The sequence below is a fragment of the Pyxicephalus adspersus genome, chromosome 11 (genome assembly GCF_032062135.1).
Source record: "Pyxicephalus adspersus chromosome 11, UCB_Pads_2.0, whole genome shotgun sequence".
Lineage (NCBI taxonomy): Eukaryota > Metazoa > Chordata > Amphibia > Anura > Pyxicephalidae > Pyxicephalus > Pyxicephalus adspersus.
Window position 1 is genome coordinate 47,763,860 of NC_092868.1, and position 24,896 is coordinate 47,788,755.

Genomic DNA, 24,896 nt, shown 5'->3' on the forward strand with positions numbered 1-24,896 from the left:
TAACACAAGGCCATGGGTCGGCAAGAAGCTACTGTAACACCAAAAGCCTCCTGGAACCTCCCACGTGTAGCTGAGGGGGAGTGCTGGAAATGCCAGATTCAGACAATGCTAAATCTAAATCTTATGAATGGCCCACCACTGGAACTCCCTTTTCATTGAAATAATGCCGCTACTACAATTCCCGGCATTACTTGCATTTATAACACAGTCCAATGTGGGACCACGCATAGGAAGGCAGCCCGCTGGTCTATAGATGCGAATCATGCCGGGATTGTATTAGCAGCGCTATTTCAATGCAATGGAGGGCCAGCTGCAATTCCTATTTAAGATTCCTTTGGGGGCCACAAAGAAGGAGGTTGCGGGCCAGATTTGGCACCAGAGTTTGACACCCCTGATTTAGAGCCTCGGCATGTGAACCTGAATTTCTGCTATTGATACTATTATTGATATATTTTAAAGATTACATTACACTTTTAGAAAGTAGTAATGCCCTTTATAAATAATGATAATCATTACTTATCTTACCTCTTCTCCAGGTGCAAAGTTTTCATGGCACAAAGGACATCGGTTTGCCACTTTTTCTCCTTTTGCAGCTATGAAAAAAAAAAAATGAGACAACTACAGATCATGAGGTATAGTAAAGGCAATATTTTAGACCCAGTAAACATTATAGTTATAGAGCAGAAAAAGGACATCACCAAAATAAAACTCACTTATTATACAAGTCTAAAAATCAAATTGAGCATTCTGTTAATAAATGCCTGAGCAGAAGTAACACTGAACAAAAAAAAATGAAAACATTTTTAATTTTTTTGTAACTATATATTCAACAGCACTTTGGGTTTGAAATGGGGAAGTGAACGGGGCCAATAGGATGCTAACAAGAGAAAAAAAGAAAGCTGATCCAATACCCAATCACAGACTGTGGGTTGGGACCTGACCTACTTCAACAGCATAACAGCAGCAGGTCACCAGGTTGGTAGTACAGCATGATAGGGCTGTGTGAATCTCAGGATTGGATGGAAAAAAAATACAAATCCTTGGGAAGGTAAAATAGATCTCATATACATATTTTAGATGTGTATTTAGCCATTTGCCTATGGTACATCTTCAAAAAGACACAGTCATCATTCCCATTTTAAAAAAGAAAAGTTTAATTAGCATGTTGCATATGAGGAAAAACAGAAAAGCTACCAGGGATGGTGAAAAAAGAATAGTCTTTATTGTTACCTAACAGAAGGGACTAAGCAATATAAACCTGACAAAGATTGCAAGATTTCTTTGCCCTATCCAAAACACACGAAAGAAAGGTTTTGGGTTTCTCTTTAAGAGAACCTTTACCAACAAACGCTGGCCTCTGAATACCAGAGAGCAAAGCAGCTGGTGGAGGTCGATTGTGTAAGTGGACGCACCCAGACCTCTGTGAATTCAGTCACTGTATAGTCGGAAGGACTTGGAATGATGTCCATCTGACTGAAGAGCCATGAGGAAACTTTTAGAGAAGAGTGTTTGAAACATGCCTGTGGGCATTGTATCGCTGGTGGGAGAGTGCCAGGGTGTGGGGGCACACTCTCCTGCCAACTGAAGGCACACTTCTAACTACTGGCTTTATTCAGAATTTGTTTTTAGGACTGTGTGGACAAAATGATTCATTACCCAGGACCCAGGGATGGGGGAACAGCCGACCTGCCATGTAGAATAAATTCTACTTGACAGACAATAATAAAGGCTGCTGTGAGGTGGTGGCAGTATCATCCAGGTCATCATGAGGAGCACGGGCATGATGTGTCAACCCTGGATGAAGAAGTAAGTGTCTGTATTACACTTGGTCAGATTCTACTTCTTACTTCTACATGGCAAGTTCACATGTTTTTTTAGTAAACCGATCATTCCAATTTATTGGGGGTGGCTAGGCTAGGCCATTAAGTTTGGGGTCAGATATACTGAAAGAATACCATAAAACCCCCCACCTCTTAGACTGTAAGCTTATCTGGGCAGGGTCGTCTCCTCCTCCTGTGTGACTCTTTGTATCTGTTTGTCATTTGCTACCCCTATTTAATGTACAGCATTGCGTAAAATATGTTGGCAGTATATAAATACCATTATTAATAATAGATAGATATACTTTTCTAAAAAAAAAAAAAAAAAAAAAATATGACATAGTGAGCCAGTATGCACAACATAATAGCACATTATGATATTTTGGGGTTGCCATATGTGTGCAGTTTCCTTTTCCTGTAAGAAGAGATATCGCAGTCATTGGTCATAAATAGATTAAAATGTTTTGGAAAATATGGAATTGTAGCAAGAAATACTTGAGGTGATGAATTGCCAATATATGGATAGGCAGATTTAGATAATATATGATAATAAAAAAATTACATGCAAGCAGTTACTATGCAAAGGTATGGGAAAGGATGGTGAAGACATACAGCTATATAGATAGGGTAAAAGGAAATAAGAAAAAAATATTATATAGACAGCTGTATATCCTTAACTCCTGCTGCCTAGCACTGTTTTGATCATAAACAATCACTTGCCCTTTTTAAAGTCTGCAGGAAAATGGACACCTGCAGAAGTGTCAATCTCCAGGTTCCCCATAGCTCTCATTGGTTTTTGCTGCCTTCTACATGCTATTTTATCTTGTATTGGTTGCAGATCAGGAAGAAAGAACTAGCGAGAGAGCTTTGGAGGATGCATCAATTTTTTTGATACTTTACAGGTAAAATTCTCATAAACTGAGCGATGTGTGGTATAGCAGGCAATAACTTTGTTTACAAGGATAGTTTTAATACAGGGTCATTTGAATTTACTGTAAACCTTACTAATACATCAGACAATTTCCTCAAGGCATATAACATCCTAACACCATACACCTAGCTGGGAGACTTGTCAGCTCCATATTCTTGTTTAATAGTGTCACTGTATGGAAAAAAGCTTTGCTGTCTGTGTCTCTGTAAACGATCACATGATGCTTCTCCCATGGCACATGTCCTGTTTACAGCACTTCATTAACTGGAACTGCTGGTAAGAGTCTCCAACTACTTACAGGAACACTGAACTTAGTCCAAGTTCAGTCAATTCAAGTTGTAAGTAAATATTCTTCTTACAACGGACGATCAGCTAATGTGATTGTCACATTAATGTAATAAATAGCATTCACTACAATTCTTGGTTTAATTCTACTGCCACATTTATGAAATGAGATCAAAATGATCGACACATTACAAACCACCAGGTAGCGATTATCTACTTTGCTGGCGACGGATGCCATAGGCCACTATAGGTAACAGTGGTGTTTGTTTCATACAGCTTCATTTATTAGTTAGAATAGGAAGATACAGACTTCCCTCCATCAATAAATCTCTTATGGTCAAACCACACTCACATAACCAAAATGAATAAAATAACAATGGAAAGAAAGAGATGGGTTTTTTTTGTTGACAACTTTTTGTATGTATCGATTACAGGTAAACCAGTAACAGAGAAAATAAATGATTACAAATAGGGTAAACAATCACTGATGGTCTAAGCCCTATTTAGAATTTTAGGGGTATTTGACCATTAACTATACAAAAACTTCTATAATGACATTACCTGAAAAATAATGCTAAATACCACCTTAGCTGACGCATTCCACCTATTGGCTTTTTCAGGGGAATTTAGGTGAGAAAGTTTAGCTATATTGGCTCAGATGATCTGTGGTAATTAGGGAAATTCCAAGGATAGGAACCAAAAAAGATTGGTAAATGAATCTGATTGTCCAGGGGAGTCCTAGACTCGTAGCATGCGTGTGCATGCAGCCCATACAGCTTTATATACCTTTTAAAGAGAAACTAAACCCCACGATGCTCACCTGTTCCCATGTCCTTCTTTCTTCCCTTGATATTTGCGATCTTCACCCATATTGGTTGGCCAGGTTGGGATGACTTAACTTCTGCGTGGTTCAGTTCCAGCAGGTGCAGGGAAAGCCAAGATTGCCCGGTATTCTGGCAACGAATGCTGCACAGCTCAGCAATTTTGACAGTTTTACAGAGCGATCAGGAAGGTATGAATGTTTCTTGCAGGAGGAACATCTCCTGTCCCTTTCTGCGTTAAACCCCTGCCTGATCACAAATTGTTAAAGTGGAACTTTAATTCCAATTTAAAGCAATCTCCATTAGTGAAACATAGCGGTAAAAGGCCACAAATGATGTTAAATGCCATTCATACACCACTCCACACGTATCCAGCGGATACATGATTCAACATGGGCATCTGAAATAAAATGGAGAGACTTCTGCCTAAGTCTCTGGAATGAACATTAAAAAGCAAAAAACAACTCCCCCCCCCCCCCAAAAAACAAAAAAAAACAAAAACAAAACAATGCTCTGCTTTATTGTCTTGGGTGCTGCGAAAAACACAATGTTTTTTAAAATGTGTAATCCACGTTTCAGTTCGGTCTAAATACACAATTAATTAGCATATATGTTTTTCTGCCAAGGAGCTTGTATTCTTGCCCCGTTTGCCCTGAGTTTTAACACATCTTTTAAAGCACCTGGAAAGTTTTTGGCAAATTTCAACCTGAAGTTCAGTTTCTCTTTGATAATAGATAAAAATATTCTAATTTGTTGACTGCAGCAACTTGTATCCATAACCATTACTTACGGTTACAAGTCTTAGCTTTGACATGTTCCAGCAGATGGTCCTTGGATATGGCCTCTGAGCAACGTTGGCATTTTCCAAATGACTCCTTGTGACTGCACTCTGTAAGAAGGTGTTCAGTCAGACTGGCAATTTCTACCACCTGGGAAAATGGAAAAAAAAAGACCAATTACTGCTTGTTATAATAAATTTTCTTAACATTTAGACAAACATTGAGGTTAAAAATACTTATTAAGGGTTGCAGTTGATGGACACAAAACGGTGTCCAAGAGCTGGTTACATAACCTGTAAATTAGGTCATTGGTTTGTATTGCTGTTGTGTATGACGTATGGGTTGAGGGTGTCTAGTGTCAGTTAACCTGCTTCCTGTGAACTCAGGATTTTAGTGGCCCTTACCCTGCCCTGAGCTCAGGACAATGCTGTAGATAACTGGCGTCATGTCATTGCGTGATATCGTTATCGGCAGCATAAAGAATCTGCTCACTACCACAAAAATAAGAAAATTGGGACAGGTATATGATTGGGTTAAAAAGAGTAAACCACAGTTCCACTCACAAGGGTGAATTAAAAATGTACCATTTGCAGAAACGGCACTTGTCAAAAAGTCCTTGTTCCTGTGCCATAAAGAACCAAAACAAACACTTGCTTATATAGTGTACATGTAAGTGTGGTGGGGACATAAGCTGTGCTGGAGACAGAGATTGCTGTAAAAGATCCTTAGAAATATACTTAGCAATGGGTACCTGCTTGCAGTGCTCACAGCGTTTCAGCATTGGACAATGTTTCCAGTAATGTAGGTCCAGGCCTTCCTCTGTAAAAGATTCATCTTGTTCCCCACAGAAAATACACAAGCTGCAAGGGAAACACACAAAGCATAAAACATCTCAAAGAAAACAAGACACATTTATATGGAAAGTAAAATCTGCTACAGGCACACATTTATATTGACTCAACCTAGTTTAAAGTCTTATTTCAGGAAATAAAAAATGTGGGTTCCCCTAACACTACAAGGGTTTTTTTATTTTTTATTTTTTACAGGGGGTTTTATTTACCTAACACATTTCTTTTCTGCATGACTGTTCCCTGCAGCCATCATCCCCTACCATGCAGGACCCAGAGCCCTACAATCTAAGTGAGGGACTAAAGTGCAAAGTGCCCAGCCACAGTGTTGTGGGGGTAGCCAGAGGAGTGTTGGAGGTAAGTAGAGGTGCTTTAGGGTTCCCCAAGCCCTAAACAGGCAATTAACCATTCCAATGGAAGCCCCACTGCAAGGTTACGTAAAATTTATTTCTGATGTCAGCTAATTCTGTAACCCAGAAAAGTATTCTGTTTGTGCCTCTGAGCAAAACGTAAATTTTCTTATTACATAGATACATTTTTAGTCCCTGCAGAGTGGAGAGTAATATTATTATTAAACAGTATTTATATTGCGTCTACATATTTTGCAGCGCTGTACATTAAATAGGGATTACAAATGTCAGACAGATACAGACAGTGACACAGAAAAGGGAGAGGACTCTGCCCAGAGGAACTTACAATCTAAGTCGCGGCACATATTTTACATTAGAAAACTCCCACGGAACACTACTAAATAAAAATGTCAAATAGACTAATTTAGTAGGTTAATTAGCTACCTGCTGCTATCTAGTGGAAGAGTATTTCTTTGTTCTGCCTATCACTATACATCCCTGTTATAGACAAACTTTTTGCAGTAAATAAATAATAGTTTTTGGACCAATTAGCTGAAATTGGATAATTTCCCATGGTACACCTGAAGATCTCTCACGGCACACTAGTAAACAGGCACAGTAGTTGAAAATCACTGCTCTAATGCACGTTTATGAGCAGGGAGACTGCAAGTGTTATTGCAATGATGTTAGGCATTGCATTTCAGCATTGGCCAATATTTCCAGTAATGAAGGTCCAAGCCTCCTCCTGTGAAAAACTCATCTAGCAACAGAACTGCTCTCGGACTTAAAAAGTAGATTTAACTAGAGTTGGACACAGATAAATATTAAAAGAGAAAGCCAATAAAATTTTAACAATGAATGTTACATGATATCGGGGTGAATGTCAGATGTTGTATTGTATATTTTAACTTACTTATCTAAGTAATTAGAAACATTTGACTGGTCATCAACAGCTTCATTGTTTGGAGACAAGGACATTTTCTTATTTCGCTCATCTAAAAAGGAAAGAAGAACGAAAATGTAATACTACAGGTCACTAAACACAAATAGGTGACTGCACTTCTGCTGTAAATTAGGATATAAATAGGTAATTAAAATAATAAAATAATTAAATGTTTAAAAAACTTCTTTTATAAAAATTGTTTTCTAAAATTTCTTTTTGAATAAATCAGTTTTCAAAAATAACGGCTTTTAAAAATACAGTGTTGTGTCATTTGCTGCAGTGAATATGTCATTCTGTATCATGTAACAGGCAACAGAAACGTCCAATCAAAAAGCAGCTTTGACACATATTAGCGCCCCTCTACTCGGCCCATGACATCTTGCCATTCTGAGTCAGTCTTACTGGAATCCATACATTTTCCATACATGTTTCGCTACACTGGTAAAGTCACAGGTGGTGAGGTCATGCGTGAATGCTGGGCTAGGACAGGGTAACTGGTAATGGAACAAGGCCTTATATTAACAGTTACAGCAAAGGAAGTAACCCAACCTTCACACAGCAGAAGAACTACAGATTTTTTTTTAAATATAACATCAAAATCACCTAAAACCATCTCTAAGTGAAGTTGAAAATAAGTCGGCTTGTTATAGTGGGCTCAATACCACACTGCAACAAGGTGAAACCTGTCCAACACTTTTCTTTTAAAAGGTTTTCTGGAAATCTCTGCATTCAATAAATAATTTTACTTACCTAGTTTGGATTTGCTTACTTGTTCTTTTACCTAAAAAAAAAAAAAAAAAAAAAAAAATCAATTTTAGTGAAGACATACCAACACACTAAAGGATTAGCAATACCAATCTCTGATAGGAATGGCCATTTGTTGAAAGCTCTCACACCCACAGCACAATGCGTATACTTTGTACAAGATTTTGGGTGGTCTCTGGGGAGAGGTAGGGGCGTATTGTGCAGATGTTGCACAGGTTAAAGTAAGAGGACTTGGAAATGTTTTGAATATGGGGAGTAAAAGAGAGGGCAGAATTGAAGGTGACGCCAAGACAACCTGCCTGAGGGAAGGAGTAAAAGTGTAGCTAAGCTAAGCTGATGCTTATTTGCCATTTTTTTTTGTTTAAATGATAGAAGAAATTTTCACATTGGACCAGAACTTGAAAAGTGAATATTTGCTATATGTTGTTAGAGACAACATCTACAAACGTCAATTATACTTAAGCAGTACCAGTAACCTCCCCAGATTTCTATTGCTGGGTGGGAAGAAGCTGTAGGCGGGTGGCAGCCCCTGTACTGTGACTGAACTTTTTAGTAACCACCCAAAAAAAGGTATAAGTGCCGGGTGGTGCGCCCAGCTAAAAGGGGCTGGGGAGAACACTGCAGTACTCTGGCATAGATTTGGCAATCTTGGTAGAGGCAGGGTTTCTATGCCGTCAATCAGAGCCTTCAGGAAGAACAATAAACAGCACCACAACTATATCACTAAATCTCAATCCTAATCGTGTAAGATTAGCACTCAGAAGCAGCACCTTACTAACACACTGAAGATACATAGCTATGAAGCTGGAGGTACAGGAATGCCTACATACAAGAAGGTGTGCTGCCATTTCCCAGGAGGCATTGAAGACAAAAGACGAATCTTTTCAGGCACAATTAATACTTCTAGGGGTTATATATTATGATTATATTCAAGTATAATGTATTTTAGTGCAGTGTAGAGTTAGAAGCAGTCAGTGGTTTCCCTGGTGGATAATGGCTTTGTCGCTCTGTGTGCTGCCTTCTGTCTCTGCTCTCCTGGGTTATTTCATACTGTGGATGTGTGTATGGAAAAACAAAAAGATCTGCAAGCAAGGATTCCATGAGACACTTGATACTTAATGCAGAGTCCAAAGTATACAGCCATACTGGTCCGCACCTTGCCAGTCTCAACCTCAGACTGAATATCCTTGAGAGCTGCCAGCTGTTCCTGGAGAGCTCGGATCTCCTCCTTCTTCTGCCTTTCCGCCTCCTCTGCTGCCACCCTCTTCTGTGCCTGACCACAAAAAGGTGTGTTAAAGGAGAAATACATCCTCTGCTACATAGTCTTTAATCAATTACACACCCAAAGGGCCTCACAATTTATTGTCTCTACCATAGTCATAAGTCTTTAATGAAGTCTAAGGTCAATTTTGGAGGGAAGCCAATTAACCTAACTGCATGTTTTTGGGATGTGGGGGGAAACCCAAGCAGACATGGGGAGAACCTGAAATCTCCATGCAGATAGTGTCCTGGCCAAGATTCGGCAATTTTAATACATTTCACTTCTGTAGAGTACCTGAGGTTAATTTTGATGTCAACTTCCTGCAATGCCCTAAAAAATAACTCACAAATGGTGAGGTAAAAACAAGACAGAGAGCCAATTAGGTGTGCTCAATGTATGTCTGATGACAAAGACAACCTCATCAGCCTACTGCTTGTCTAGAGAGGAAACATTTCTAACAGGGACTCAGCATCAACACATTTTTACATTACAATACATTTTGTATTGATGCAGAGAAATAGAAAAGAACTGAATGTCAGGTTGGAATTCACTGCTGTCTGTCCTCTTTTTAGTCTAGTTTTTCTGTGCAGATAATTAGGGAGGATAACAAATACCAAATTCTGTATTTTGATTATGAATACATGTTGAGTTACTGTCATGGTTTTTCAGAAACCAATGTTGGTAAAAGTTATATTTTAAATGCCAACTTCAACTTCCATATTTTGTTTTTACAAATAATTTATAAATATTTGTTCATATACAACTAGAGAGGGCTCTATATTTTAGAATACTAGTATGCGATAGTGGATGAAGTATGAGATGACCTCTCCAGCCATCATACATCCTTTGCACAAGATGTAGTTCTTTTTCAGAAAACTTTGCTCAGATCAGTAGGTCACAGGTAGGATTGATCCCAAAATTTCCCACAAAAGTCTCTGCTTTTCCTTCTTACCTTTAGCTCAGACTCTGAAGGGCGGCCATCTATTTTGGCAAATCCATCAAACAATGTCTTGTACAGGATGTTTTTACGAGTGCTGGCATCATCAGGTGGCATGTGTTCCAGGACCTGAGAGCGTTTTTGTTTGTACAAATACAGTATAATACGCACTGCTTTGTCACGCACCTCCGCCATTGTGTAATCCAGGGCGCCTAATGCAAACTAATTAAAAAAAAAACAATTGTAAAATTTTGACTAGTGTTTTTCTGTGACCTGTTTAAATGCTAACAGGCTACAGAATATACCCATAATACAAGTTCTAAAAACACGTTTGCTATTAGCAGGGTGCCTGCGTTTCTAAAAGTCATTTGTATAAAGAAGAAATGGCACATTGGTGTGAAAAGGTCCGCTTACTCGGCAGTCAATGTAGTGCCCCTTGCAATGATGGTCACTGCAGGGTGACCACTACATTTGGATATTGGTGAAAAATTCTATCCTATTATTAGTGATGGGTTAGGACCCCCTAGAAACCTAAAGAGTGCCCCCATAGTTCCATGGAAAACTGATCGGGAAATGCAGCTCTAAACTAATCCTCAGCATTAAATGGAACAGACTCCATTGGTCAAATTTTTTCCATAGAGGCAGAAGACCATGGCTCACCTTCATGACGTTGTCAACTGTAAAGCCAGAATTGTCAACACCCAGCTCCTTCAGCAGGTTCTCCACAAGCTCCACCTGGCTAAGGGCCAACCGTGATGGTAACGATCCCTTCAGTGGCTGAACTAAATGAACTGGAATGATCTGTAGAGGTTTCACTTCTTTAAAGAGTGCCATCTCCTGCAAACCAAATCAATTAACATGTGAACACTTCAGTACAATAACACTCAAAAACATTGTTTATTAAGTTTGGCTTTATATAAATATATATTTAGTTAATACATAAAGCTTTTTCCTTGCTGGAGCTAAAGCGGGTATATGCAGCTTTTAACGTAAGGCTCAACTTATTTCCTGCGTTGTTGCCAGCAGATTTACAGATTCAGTTGTCCAGTGCTCTTAGCAGTTTAATAACCCCCAGTGGCACCTAACCCATTTTTTGGTGGCTCCCCAGGAATCTGTCAACAACAGGTTTAAAGGTGAGCTCCGCAGGGACTAGTGACACGTTTCTCTGCTTTAGTAGTCTCTCACTAGCTGAGATCCAGGGTGTCATGTGACCAAACCAAAGAAGTAACAAAGTTGAAGTCTTAAGTTCAGTGTTCTCCCCGGACCCTTTTAGCTGGGTGTACCACCCGACACTTTTCAGTAACCACCCTGCAGTTTTGAGTGGTTATTAAAAAGTTGGCTTATAATACAGGGGCCGCCATCCAACTAAAGCTTCTTTCCATCCAGCTTTAAAAAAAAATTCTGGAGAGAAAACTGAAACTGATCAGCTTTTTCCCCCACTGGTGTTTTATATCTATTTTATATATAGCTACACAATCTTTGTTTTACAGTTACGCGATTCCATGATAGGAAGCCTCTATCTTCTTTCTTTTTCTGACCTTAGCTCATCTTGATTGGCTGGGCCAAGACGACATAACTTGCGCATAAAAGTTCATTCAGTGCCAGCAAATGCAGGGGAACCCGGAATGCTGTGCATGCAGCTCCACAGAGAGCAATCAGGCAGGTAAAAATGCTTATTGCCAAAAGGCATCGCCTGTCCCCTTCTGTAATAAATCCCTGCCTGAGCATAAATTGTTTAAGTGGAAATTTAATTATTACATGAGAAAGCAGTTTTCTTCCCAGAATTTTTTTTTAAGCTGGGTGGGCAAAACTTGTGTTGTCCCAAAACAGGCAGGTGATTTTTGAAAAGTGCTGTGTAGTGCACCCACCTAAACAGGGCCAGGGAGAATATTGCAAAGGATTCCCAAAGCACTATGCATTAGCTAAAGGGAGAGCCCAGCAGAATCAATGCTGGCTTTGCCTGATTAGGACCTAAAACAGATAGTTTTGTTAAGTAACGGATGACCTGCCAAATTCGATGTGCATTCCAGATTGAGGTATTGTTCTTTGTAATTAGCAGGCCATAATTGGACAACTTTTACAAAAAAAAAAAAAAGAGCTAAAGGTAAAATAAAACATTAATAAGCCGTATTTCAAACTTGCCATACTAAAAAAATATTAAAAAAAACAAAAAACAAACAAAAAAAAAAAACTTTAAAATGAATAATATTTTAGATATAAGCAAATCAAATAAAAAAAAAAATGTACAAAACTGATGAATATTCCCCAAAATCAGAGTACTAAAACCTAATAAAATAAACGCAATAGAAGCAGTTTGGTGCACATACAGTATAACCTCACGTCTACTTTTTTTTCATGCCTATCGGGTTCAGTTTGTCACATCTGCACAGCACAAAGTGCGTGTGTAATAACTTTCACCGCTTTCTTTTAAGTAAGCGATTACGAATCGTATGTGCCAAAGCCAAAATGAGCCCATGAAATAATCGTGCACCACCGGGAGACAGACGAGGGAGTTGAGGCTTTTTTATAAGGAGGACGTTAACTCTAGACACGTCTGAGCCGAGAGGAAACGAGCAGTGTTTTTTTTTCCAGGCAGGGAGAGCGCAGCAGTAAATAAGGGCAGCAGTCCCTAAAGGCAGGCAGTTAATATGTGCACACAAAGTGTTACTGTTCCATTGCAGGGCTGTGCTGTAATATCACAGGGCCCGCTCGGCTTGGGCAACCGCTGAGATCATTTCTGAACAAGGCTGGTATTGTTCGCACTAAACGCTCCTGGGGTTTTGCATTTTAAAACACTGATGTTTACACTGTGGTTTTCATTAAGCATTATTGTAGCTTGCTTTTGTGCATTTTAAACAATCTTATCAGACAATGTATTCAAGGGGACAATAATACATTTTGCAGTGTGTTGTGGACATTAAAGGTATGATGCAATTACACTTAAAGTGGACTTAAACTCAATATTTTCACTTTACATAAAAAGGATAGACAACCCTTATGTGTAAAGGAAAATGTTTTTTTTTGCAACATCCTTTAAAAAAAAATAAATACAAAAAGTGCAGCAGCACCCCTTTTAGTCTTGATCAAGATTCAATGAGAGCCTCCTGGGATACCTACGTCACGCATCCCGGGAGGCTCTGGGTGCATTTTTTCCACTAAAGGGAAAGAGATGACAATCTCACGCATGTCTAATGAGATCAGCTCTTTTTTCCCTTTTCACAGTAGCTATGTCACCCGATCTCACACCTGCGAAGTGACGCAGTAGGAAGACGGAAGAGAAGAGCGAAGATGATGGCACCCGGCACTCCATCCCCACTGGGACGACCCAGGACCGGATTGAGGGAAGGTCCAGCGCTATCGAGGGATCTGTGGGATTGAGGGCAAGTGTAATTTTTTTTCAGTTTTGTTCCACACAAAAATGACTTTTAAAATAAAATTGAAGTGTAGTTGAACCCAAACAATACACTTCTCTAATTTAGTCCCCTTTGGTCTGTTGCAAAAGAAAAAAAAAAAAAAAGAAAAAAAAACTAAGGAGAGCTCTGTCAACAACCAGTTTGCTGATGCCTAACCAGAGAAAGTTGTGAATGATTACTCAACCAGTCAAACCGAGATAAGTTATAACAAATAAATAAATAAATAAATGTGCTTTTCCTGCTTTGCAGATCTAGGTTCAAATTCTACCAAACACACCACTAAGTGATAGAATTTGAATCCATATCTGCATGTGTGTTCTACCAAAATCTGCTGACAAAGACACTCAATAGGCCTTTGCTGATGAGTTGCTCAAATGTCAGTGAGCACATTGTTTTTTACTAAAGTGTATTTTTTTTTTTTTATTGCTTAGGGACGCACCACAAATCCAATATTCACAGACATGTGACTACCTGAATAAAGTTGGAGGCGATCACTCTGTGTCGGTTTGCAGTGTCACCGGTCCTGGTGAGCAGATCTGGAAGTGTTTTCTCAACACTGTGTACTGTTTCACCTTTGCCCAGCTTATGTTTGGGAATATAATGAGTGATAATCATTTTCAGTAGTCGTAAGGAGGCCTGAAATACCTAAAAAAAGAAATACACAAAAAGAAAGTAAGGTCATCGGAAAGAATATTTAAATAATTTCCAAATTCTGCTTCCGCCCTACTGAATATTTTAGATATTGCTAACACCTACTTGTACATTTTCCATAACATACAACAAATATAAAACTAATGGGAACAGTGGGAGTAATTTAGCCATGTTATTGCACATGCAGATACATACTTTTCTGTGCTGTTTTTGATTCCTAATGGAATGCCAACACAGCTTGTCAACGTAAATGTGTTGAAGTGACCAAGAAAGCATGGTAAGGCACTACATTACTAAGGCTGCAGAGCTTGTCTCGGGCGAGAATCTGACATGTGTACAGAAGCCATCCAACGTCATTCATGGATCCCTCAGGACAGAGATAAAGGGAGAAGAGCACAGCTCCTTCTCCCCTTTCCATAGAACAGAATGCCACTGTATATACAGCACTCGTTCATGCATCTTTCAGTCGTTTGTCGTGAAAGATTGTTTCCAATGGCAAATGAATAAAAGATACATAAACAAGTGCTGATGCAAGAACTAGCGTGTGTGCGCACCCTTAGGTGGCTTATTCAAATGAACAGGCTGCCTTTGAACAATGGTTGGTCTCCTAATAACTTGGGCACCACTAATAGCACTTGAAGAAATCACATGACTAGTTCAAAGTGGCTGCCTATGTGTTCACATGACCTGTTTCATTTCTTGGTACTTTATCGCAGTTTGACCAGGGCCATGTAATACATGAATTGGAGCAGACATGGACTGTGCAGAGGAAAAAATGTCAAAGCTTTTTGCGTTTGATTAAAAAGTAGAGGCAATTCCTATATGACTACAAGACTCCAGTAACACATTGTAGCAGCAGCTTAAGTGTACCAAGAAGAGGCGCCACTCTTGGAAGTGACTGCCATGCTGAGCCTCAGACCACTGCGGTACCTCGAATGATATCACCCTGGGGGACTGGACTGAATTCAACATACTGACACAGCCAAACGTCTCAATAGTTTCCACATTAAAATACTACAATGTCCTATGTGTACAAGCGATCAATTAAAGTGACTCTATCAGTAAAATAGAAGCTACCAGGAAAGGATCATAAAAGAGAGCGACAGATGAATAAAGGAGTGCTGTACACATAGTAGTCGTTCCGTTATATGGAGAGGTTTAGGATGAGTATGAGCGAGCGTGTCACCCCTCTGTATTCTTTACCCTTGACTTGTATAGCGGTCGTTCATGGATCTGCCTTGGCGGGCAAACACTGTTTGATTCTCATCGGAGACGGGCGCGATTGTTCGTCTCAGTTGATAACCATCTGACATGTGTACACTTATCTACCAGCCTAAGGCATTTTGATATTTGTATAACTCCAGCCATCTGCTTGCACCAGAGCCCTGAGATAAGTTGCTATAATGTTTTCAGGAAGCCAAGCACAGAGCTCTACCGGCCTCTACCCCCCAAGCATGATCTGCTTGCACTACACAGAAAGGCATAGAGTCCTAGTAATGGCATTGCTAGGGATAAAAAAACAAAACAAAAACTATGTAATGGAAACAAAAGGTAATTGGCATGTTCCTAAGTGGGGACAGGAGGAAACAAGGAAGGCAAAACATAAGCAAATTTAAAACTTTAACTTTCAGCATTCGCCATCTTTACCGCTACACATTAATCACAGCTTTGCTCATCTCTTCTTCTTCTGTCGAACGCTGAAACATCACATCCCAGCAGCAGATGTTACTAATTAAGATATCATCTGCACACAACCGAAGTTGGCTCCCTAGAAGGGTGGTTTACTTTCTGCTAGCTTGTACATTACTCACCCTCCATAGAACCATTGTCATGGTCCTGCACACAGAATTTAAAGCCAAAAGATGGAGAAAATTACAAGTGCCTGCTATCTTAGACTCTTTTTGTTTGGAACAGTGGGTATGACAAGGCTGGGAGTCTCAGAGGAGGCACAAGGCCCATGGATCCAGTCATGCAGAGCTTCCAATACTTTCGCTATGGCAGCAGAATGAAAAAAAAAAAAAACAATGTCCAGATTCAGAATTTATTATTTTAATTAGTCACTCCGACTCATTAAAGTCTTGCTGGCAGCATGGGCCTGGAAAATATAACCAAGGTTTTGTCCAACCCTGGCTTCAAATAACCGAGGGATATACTGATATTACCACTAGTATTTACTGCTAACCGTTCATTTTTTTTTTTAGATTTTCAAAAATCTCACATAATTAACCCTGTCTGATCTTGAAGCACTAGAAGAGCGTCATGGTTTCCTTGTAGCCAAAGCTTAACCAAAGCCTGTCAAACTGGAATAATAACTTAAGCTTGTTCCGTTTGGTTTTAGTGCAGCATTTTCTTAATGTGTTTCCATGGATGTTTTATGATGTTTATAGGTACACATTGAACCTCTTGCGGCAAAAAACATGAAGATGTACTGCTACTATAACTTATTGTGCGAACAAATGGAACTCTTCATGGAGGTGTAAAAGGCGATGAAATGTAAAGCTTCCTTAAGTCTGAGTCTTTATTCTGAGCATTTTTTTAAACTTTAAAATAGAATTCAAGACATTGAACCCCCTTACCCCAACTCACTGCTCCCCGGGTGCTTAAAAAAGTTACTCATTTTTCCTTACACAGCCCAGGAAATTCCCCTCTCAAAGGTGGCAGTGGGGTGCAGGCATTTTTCTAGGACGGAGTGGCACTTATTCCTAAATGCTGTAAGCCCAGCCTGCATGATGACTCTCCCAGCACTGGACCAAGGAGGAAGTTGGGGACAATGCTGGTGCAAAGAATGAGTACAGAGAACCTAGATTTTTTTTCTTCTTTAAACAAGGGAGGTGGGGAGGGGGGACTTTTCCTTGGCTTTATTGGAGCAGGAAAATATTAGAGACATCTGCCAGGCTTTTGTTGCTATCTGTGAACCTGTTGAAAGGAGTTTGTCATGTTTTCCTATGATAGGGTGACACTTTGCGCTCAATGACTACTGAGGACAATCATTGGGGGAGTTTCGGCACAAAATTTCAGCGTAGTGTTCTAAGGAAGTAAGAGGTCTCTTCTAGTTCCAGAATCATGACATCGAAACATAGAAGAGTGGCGGCAGAAAAAAAAGTGCAAAGATTTTTTTTTCTTTTACCTTTTTGAGTATTGTCCTAATAGTAGAAATGCTCCTTGATGTATTTAATGGTTTTATTCATCCCCCCTCTGTACCCTGGGGCTTTACATACCAAATAAGTCTAGTTCTTAGGCTGCGTACACACGAACCTTTTCAACGAAAAAAGATTTAAAAAAGATTGAAAGGTGAATGAAAGAGCGCTGTACATATAGCACCGTTCTGCTCTATAGAGAGGGGAGGGAGGAGAGTGACAGAGCGGCACTGTACCGCGCGTTTGTTGTTTCTAGATACATCCTGAACGACGTCGGACAAGCGCTGTACACACGCCAGATTCTCGTCTGATAGCCTGAGGATTTAGAGGGGATTATTGGACGAGAATCATTCGACATGTGTACGTAGCCTTAGACTCAAAAACCAAGACCCAAAGAGGAATCTGGATGAGACACCCGGCCCTCTGAAACTACAAATGCCATCATGTAGTGCCAGCTAGAATGATAAGGAATGCTGACACCCCATGCTGGTCACACACACGGCACCTTTAAGGCAATTTTTAACACTTCCACCAGTTGGGCTACCCCTTTCGTGGGACAAATCAACTCATAGTAAATTTATGAAAAGCATACAAATCACTCACAGAAATCACTTTGTCTTTGATGGCTCTGCGGACGAGAAATATGGCAGCTCTCAGTATGTTTTTTAAGTCATCCTTTGAGATTGTGCTTGGCATGTCGGAAAGTTTTTTGTACACCGCCAGTAAGGCGTCTTCTCTGTATGACCATGTCTTTGAGTAAGCTCCTGCAACCTAGGAGGTAACAAACACAGGAAATATAAAAAAAATATAAACACTGCAAACCCTAGGAAATATAAAAAGAAACACTGCCATGGCGCATTTGTACACAAACTTTTTTATCATAGTTAAACAATATGAATTATTACTTATTGACATTTCAATTTTTTTTTTTTCTCAAAATGAAATTTAGTTAATGATTCACATCAGTTCCTCCCTCAGAAAGCTTAAGCCGCATACACACATGCAATTCTTGTCGTTGGAAAGGATCTTTCACGATCCTTTCCAACGACAAGAACCGTGCGATGCATGAACGAGTGCTGTACATACAGCACCATTCTGCTCTATGGAGAGGGGAGGGGGAGGGGGAGAGCGACGGAGCGGCACCCTGCTGCGTGCTCCCCTCCTTCCCTTGCATTAGGATAACTCGTCGTTCATCGTTTGTGGATCCGCCAGGACAGATCCACCGACGATGAACAACGCGGGCTGTACACATGCCAGATTCTCGCCTGATTGAAGCCGATTATCGGGCGAGAAAAATTTGACGTGTGTACGTAGCTTTAGTCCGAAGTTCCAGTCAAAGCAGGGTACCGGGGCAAGCTACCACTGCTCTGCTGTCACTTTTTGATAACCAAAGGAGCTCTGCAAATCCTTTGTTAAGTATCAAAGTGTATTAGTAAAACAATTATATATAAAGAAAGAAAGAAAGATAAAATTTCACCTCAAAAAACTGTACATAATAAAGGCTAAAATAAAACTGACCCAAACCAAAGGTCCCCCTTTAAAGAAGTGCAGGATTAAAGCCCTTTTGACAAGAGAGTGCTATTACTAGATAACTTGCTCCGGCTCATCTGCAATATTCAGTGCTTCTTTGGGGCTTTTGTGGTCTTATCATGAGAACAACTTAACAGCAAAAAAGAGAACATTCATCTGCTCCTATGTGGCTGATTCGTACTTTCTTCCCAGCAAAGAAACAGCACCTCACTGGTTTGACCACCATGGGAATGATTTTAGTGAACCTAATGCTGACCTTTAGCAATAAGAAAACTATTGTGATATAAGTCCAGGTCAGAAAGCCAGAGACTTTGCAGACCATCTGTAAGTTCTGGATAGAGGTATGAGCTACAAAATTATACAAATATCAGATAACTGCCTGATAAAAACAGTCAGGCTAGTCTCAGACGAGAATCTGACATCTGTACAAATTTCGCCTGAAGTCGTTCACGGATCCATTCTGACTAATCAACAAGAGCTCAACGATGAACAGCCGCAACAGAAATTAAGGGAGGAGAGCATGAGGGGGTGCTGCTCCCTCGTTCACCCCCCTGTCCTCTTCATAGAGCACAACAGCGCTGGTTTGTTCATCTGTTTTGTGGCTGGAAACAATTATGAAAGATGACAATAATTGAACTTGTGTAACAGGGACAATTTTAACTACTAAAATCATATATTTTTACATCCAATGAGACATTGGAAAAATCTCTGTTGTATGCAATGTCTCCCAATAACTGTCGCCAATCAAAACACCAGGTAAGTATGAACTCTGACAAGACTATCCGCAACCTCATCAGTGCTCAACCCAGAAATTTTTTGGAGCAGGGTGGGAAGAAATTGTAGGTGGGTGGCAGACCCTGTATTGTGACCCAACTTATCAGTAACCATCCAAAAACAGCCGGGTGTTTACTGAAAAGTGCTGGGTGGTGCGCCCGGCTAAAAGGGGCTGGGGAGAACACTGCTCATACAGCAGTGAGAATTCTGCATTAGTGTTTCCATCTCTGCCAAAACCACGGCCGATATCATTAGGTATTACACTCTCTGTATTTCTATTTTGAAATACCTAGAATGCAGCAAAAGTAGTGAGACTAAGGGGCACAATCCAGTAACCGAATTGAGAGCTGCTAAAATTTCAGTATGACAGTTTGAAATGAAAATGTAATTCTCTGCAGTGTTTGGTAAAGCAGCACTGAAATATAGGCATTAAGGAGGGTTACATCAAATGCTCCAACATCTGTTATGTTTTACAGACAGAGCTAGCGGCCTGCCAAGAACCAAGTGGTTATGGCATGAAAAGATTACTGTTGGCATAAATCTTTGTGGGTACTTTGTACAGCTCTCGATAACTACTAATTTCTCCCGACTGCTTCAAAAATCCAGGTGACTCCTAGATTTAAAGAGGAACCATTCCAGAGCTTTAAGTGCCAGTGCTATTTAGTTTAAAGCCATATTATAGTTTTAGGTAACTTTTTTTTTTATAGTTTTAGTTTTTTTTTTTTTTCATTAAATAGCCCAACAGTTTTAAAAGAAACACAAATCTACTGCTTTCTTTATTATTTGCCATGTCTCCAATGCTGTTCACTGCTCTACCACAAGTCCTCTTCTGGGTAAATGGTGCACTTTCAACCCACCCCCTGTGATCCCAGAAATCACAGAACATAATGGACTAACCCTCATATGGGTGAGTTTCTTTGCCGACTTGGACCCATGATGAAACACCGAATAGACCAACACTAACACATCATGAGGTAAGTGCAGGTGTACGCAGCATGGGACCACCCACTCCCAACACTATAGGACAGTGTTTCTGAACCAGGGTTCCTCCAGAGGTTGCCTGGGGTTCCTTGAGCAATGAGCAGTTTGTGCCTCTCAGGTCAGTTTAGGTGACACTAATGATCTGTTTGGCTATCTGTAAGGGGGACATTCTTCCCACTGGCCAGCAAAGTAAGAGGCGTTCTTCTTACTAACATTCTGTGAGCTGTGTGTATAGTAATTATAGGAGGGGTTCCCTAAAGACCTAAAAGTCATCTTAAGGGTTCCTCCATAATAAAAAGGTTGAGAAATTTAGCTAAAGGGGACCATGTCTTGCCATATGGCCTAAAAGGAAGGAGAGAGGAGATAAAGCATGAGCTTATCAAGTACTAGAATGTACAGTTAGGTCCATAAAAATTTGGACAGAGACAACTTTTTTCCAATTTAGGTTCTGTACATTACCACAATCATTTTTAAATAAAACAACTCAACTTTCACCTTTAATTCAGTGCGTTGAACAAAAGGATTGCATAAAAAAAATGTGGGAAACTAAAGCCTTTTTTTTTTCACTTACTAACTAACTGTATGAGAAAGGCAGACAAAATAGATACCCATGAATTAAGGAAGAAAAAAAAGTGGGATGTGATCTTGGACAAGGCAGGAAAGGAAGAGTGTGATATGGCCATTATAAGTGGAGCAGGGTTTATCTTGGCTTGGTGTAAAATCCCATGAATTGAATATGGGCTGATTGATCAGATCTGTGATCTCCCGAGAAACATGGTCAATCCTATGGGACAGGCTAGGATAGGCCAACAGTGCCCAGAAAGGGATGGTAATGGATTTGGTCACAACATAAATGCACCAGATAAATAACCACTTAGCATCTTGTAAAAAACCAGTATGTTGTAAAACATTTGTTATCAGAAGTACTGCCAATGCTTACCAAAGCCTCGCCAAACACTTCAATGGCAAATCCGGCCTCTCTTAATGCCTTCTCTGTAAGAGGTTCCGGCTCTCCAGTGATTCGGCTTCTTGGGGTGTCTGCTGCAATATCATCATTTATCTCTGGCTCCAGGTATGCAAATGCATCATCTTTCTGCTTCCGCTGGGCAGGAAGTGGTCGCTCATCATAAGGCAATGCATCAATCTGAAAATATACACAGAACAGGTTCACAGGTGTAGATTACAGGTAACTTAGCTAACAAAAACTGCAACATGATACAAATGACACAACCTACATTTATGCTGGGTGCAGTGGCAGCTGGGGTTGGAGCTGGAGGAGGAGAAGGAGAATGCATCTGAGGAAGCGGTTTTGGCGAGACGACTTTAGGCGACTTCTCCTGCACTATCTGCCGGTCCTTTTTATTCTTCTTTTCTAATGTTTTCTCCTTTTCTGGTGGTGGAGAAACTGGTGATTTTTGCTGCAGTTGTGGGCTGAAAGAATACACCAGGGGTTCTAGAGAGGGCTCAGGAGTGCGGCGTATCTGTGGAAGAGAAAAAATAAAAAGAGATATTGGAAATGAACATTTCAAAGACTCTAAACAAAAAGCTGGACATACAAAGTTGGGTTACCTTTAGGGACTGCACACTATATAAAAAATATTTAAATATTGCAATATCACATATCACTTGCCGAGAGCATGTAGGGAGCTTTGAACATCAACACCTTTTACCAGGATAAAAAACTGCTATGCTGTGAATAGACCCAAATGTCAGATTGGATTACATGCAGAGCTGAACAGATGGAGAGGAAACAACTGGAAGGTCTGCATTAGCAAGGTAATACAAGCAGCCAACAAAATTGCAAGGCTTGTTTATTATGCAGTCAGTAATAATGAATATAGAAGTTAAGAATTAGTTTATAAACCGAAAATGTAAAATCAATTTAGGTAACATTAACCAAAAGCAATTACACAACAATAAAACCTGAAATTCTTATCCTTTCCTATATCCGAAACTAAAAATGTTTATTATTATTAATAAACAGGATTTATATAGTGCCAACAACGTAGGCAGTGCTGTATAATAAATAGGGGTTGAAAATGACAGATAGATACAGACAGTGACACAGGACCCTGCCCCGAAAAGCTTACAATCTAGGAGAAAGTTTATGCTTTAGATACACTTAAAATTACACCTACAGATCCTTCCCCAGCCTGTGACTAGGCAGTGAAAAGAGAAGCTAAGCTCCTATCAGTCTTCTTTTTTTCTATGTACATGTCTTTGGTTAGTACACTAACATTGTAGCACAATTCATTGTCTCCTTGTGCATCTTTTCCCAACCAGTCTGATCCCTTTGTATTTGCCACTTGATAAATGGCTCCTTTAGCCTCATAAGGTTTGGTGATATTTACATATTAAGCCATAAAAAAAAAAAAAAAAAAAAAAAAAAAAAAAAGACATAGATCCGTCAAGTTCAGCAACTCGGGAAATAAACATATTCCAGATATAAAACCCATATACATAGTTGATCCAGAGGAAGGCAAAAAATTACAATTAAAAGTACAATTTGCTGCAACAGGGGAAAAAAAATAATTTCCTATTCCATTAGGCAATTGCATGTTGCCTGGATCAACAGTATCTGTTATCAATATTATTGTGCTTGTTTCTGGTGGAGTAATCTAAGCTAAATGCACCTACATGCTTCCTGCACACTTCTTCTACATGCATTTTTTAGATCAGTGCTGTGAAACCTGTACTGCCTCTATACAGAGACACCATGCAATGTTTGGGATCAGATCAGCTACATACATAAGACTAGTTGCTTTGCCTCTGCAATTTTTTTTTTTTTTTTTTTTAACTATCGGTCACAGTACAAGTCCCCTTTAAATGTGGCAAATTCACTTGAGCCTGCAGGCAGTGAAATATTCAATACGCCATCAGACCACCATATATCCCAATATAGAACACGACTTCTTAATCTTATAATAATCGTGTATTGAATGTAAGGTCTCTGCCTCTGGCTGTGTAACCAGAGATAGTCTATGCTTATCATTCCTCTGCTGTCATTAAAAAGCTATTAGAAGTTAGAGAAATCACTTTGCTACTTTATGAGAAATGCGATAGTGGAGTGGGAGGAGGGTGATAATTCCCTCGGAATGTCCCGTTACATGAGGAAGCTTCTTGTTAACATATACGAGAAAAAACGGCAATCATAGGGTTTGGATGAGACAATGGTGGCTTTCAGGGTGAATAAGAGATTAACTGGCACCTCACCTACGCTGTATGCGTTCAACAGATTTACAGAGAGGAGATCCCTGTTTCAGCGTGATAAAATCTGGTATACAAATGTACATTTTATTGTTGTAAGAAGTGTGTAGCCACTCCTGATAATGCAGATACTCTCTTACAGAGGTAGGTTTTGTGGGGCACAGATACTTCCTCCCCAAAACTAGGAAAGAGGAACGAAATGTAGAAAACTGTTGAATAAATTACAGCAAGCAAATGTAACAAATATTTCCACTCTTCATTTACTAATTAAATAAAAAAAAAAAGTACTGTTAAAGTGGATGGTGTCAGGTGCTGGAATTTAGTAGCCATGTAAGGAGACCTCTATGAATCACTGAAAGGTCAGCTTGTTAAACAGATGTTAAAACCAATAACCTAAACTAGACACAGCAATTTCTTTTCCTGGAAATTTTGCAGAACATTATTTTCTAGGGAATACATTCAGCTCCAGCGCACCTATATGAGACCAAAGCCATCAGTACTTCTGTCTACATCCTGGTCTACCTGATGGAAGTTTTTCCATGGGTCTTAATGCACACTGATGGGCCAGCAATTCACATTTGCTAGAACTCAGCAACTTCTAAACTGCCCAACTGTAACAGCTCACAGACTGTCCAGAGAACTGCATTATATACCAAAAAAAACATGACTGTCATCCTTAGCTTAAGCATACCAGAGTGATGTCCAGTAGATCATGGAGCTCTAACTGTTGATAAACTTTTTGGCGATATTCATCCATCTGCTGTTTTTTCTGCTTGGCTAAATCATAATCTTCCTTCTCCACGGCACAGCGCTTTTCCACTTCGTATCGGCCCAGGCGTTCACCAACCTATGGACAATAAAAAGAGGACTTATATATTCTGATATTTGATCTTTCAATTATTTATTTAACATTCCTCCATCACGAGCGCTAAATGAATTATAAAGATACATAAGAAAACCTGCATTCTATACACACCTACACATCTCTCAGGGTTCACCCAGTAGGGTCAGATGAGACCACGTGGCACCCAAAGTCAAAAGAACAGTAGATTCCAGCTTACATTTCCTGCATCCCTGAATTACAGTGGAGACAATATTTCTATGTGGAGGCAGAATATTTAGTCATAGGACTAGATAGTAAGCAACTGTAGGACCTCAACCTGTTAATACCCTATTTCCCTAATATATATATATATATATATATATATATATATATATATATCCACACACACACACATACACACATACATACATACATACACATGGACAACAGGTGCTCATTTAAGGAAAGCACTATTGCTAGACATGAGACATGAGAAAATAGGGCCAATGGTTCTAAAGGAAATTAAGTCACAAGAAATTCAAGATGGCCTTCAGGGTTTGAAGAGTTATGATGAAGTTCCAGAATGTGATGACATGACTATATTTGAATAAATGTTGAGAATAAATATCAATTGTTGTTC

General features: G+C 39.6%; 1 protein-coding gene across 1 annotated transcript in view; it reads right to left on the bottom strand.

Moving 5' to 3' along the window:
* Positions 1-24,896, bottom strand: part of CEP104 (centrosomal protein 104) — a 48,549-nt gene that overhangs the window by 10,135 nt on the left and 13,518 nt on the right. The window contains exons 8-20 of the mRNA XM_072427023.1: positions 24,125-24,280; positions 21,462-21,707; positions 21,167-21,370; positions 17,545-17,712; positions 13,625-13,798; positions 10,401-10,577; positions 9,756-9,962; positions 8,699-8,815; positions 7,528-7,558; positions 6,748-6,829; positions 5,388-5,496; positions 4,648-4,786; positions 526-593 (exon numbers count right to left, since the gene is read on the bottom strand). Coding sequence (XP_072283124.1) covers positions 526-593; positions 4,648-4,786; positions 5,388-5,496; positions 6,748-6,829; positions 7,528-7,558; positions 8,699-8,815; positions 9,756-9,962; positions 10,401-10,577; positions 13,625-13,798; positions 17,545-17,712; positions 21,167-21,370; positions 21,462-21,707; positions 24,125-24,280 — 1,878 coding nt within the window. The remainder of the gene's footprint in view (positions 1-525; positions 594-4,647; positions 4,787-5,387; positions 5,497-6,747; positions 6,830-7,527; positions 7,559-8,698; positions 8,816-9,755; positions 9,963-10,400; positions 10,578-13,624; positions 13,799-17,544; positions 17,713-21,166; positions 21,371-21,461; positions 21,708-24,124; positions 24,281-24,896) is intronic.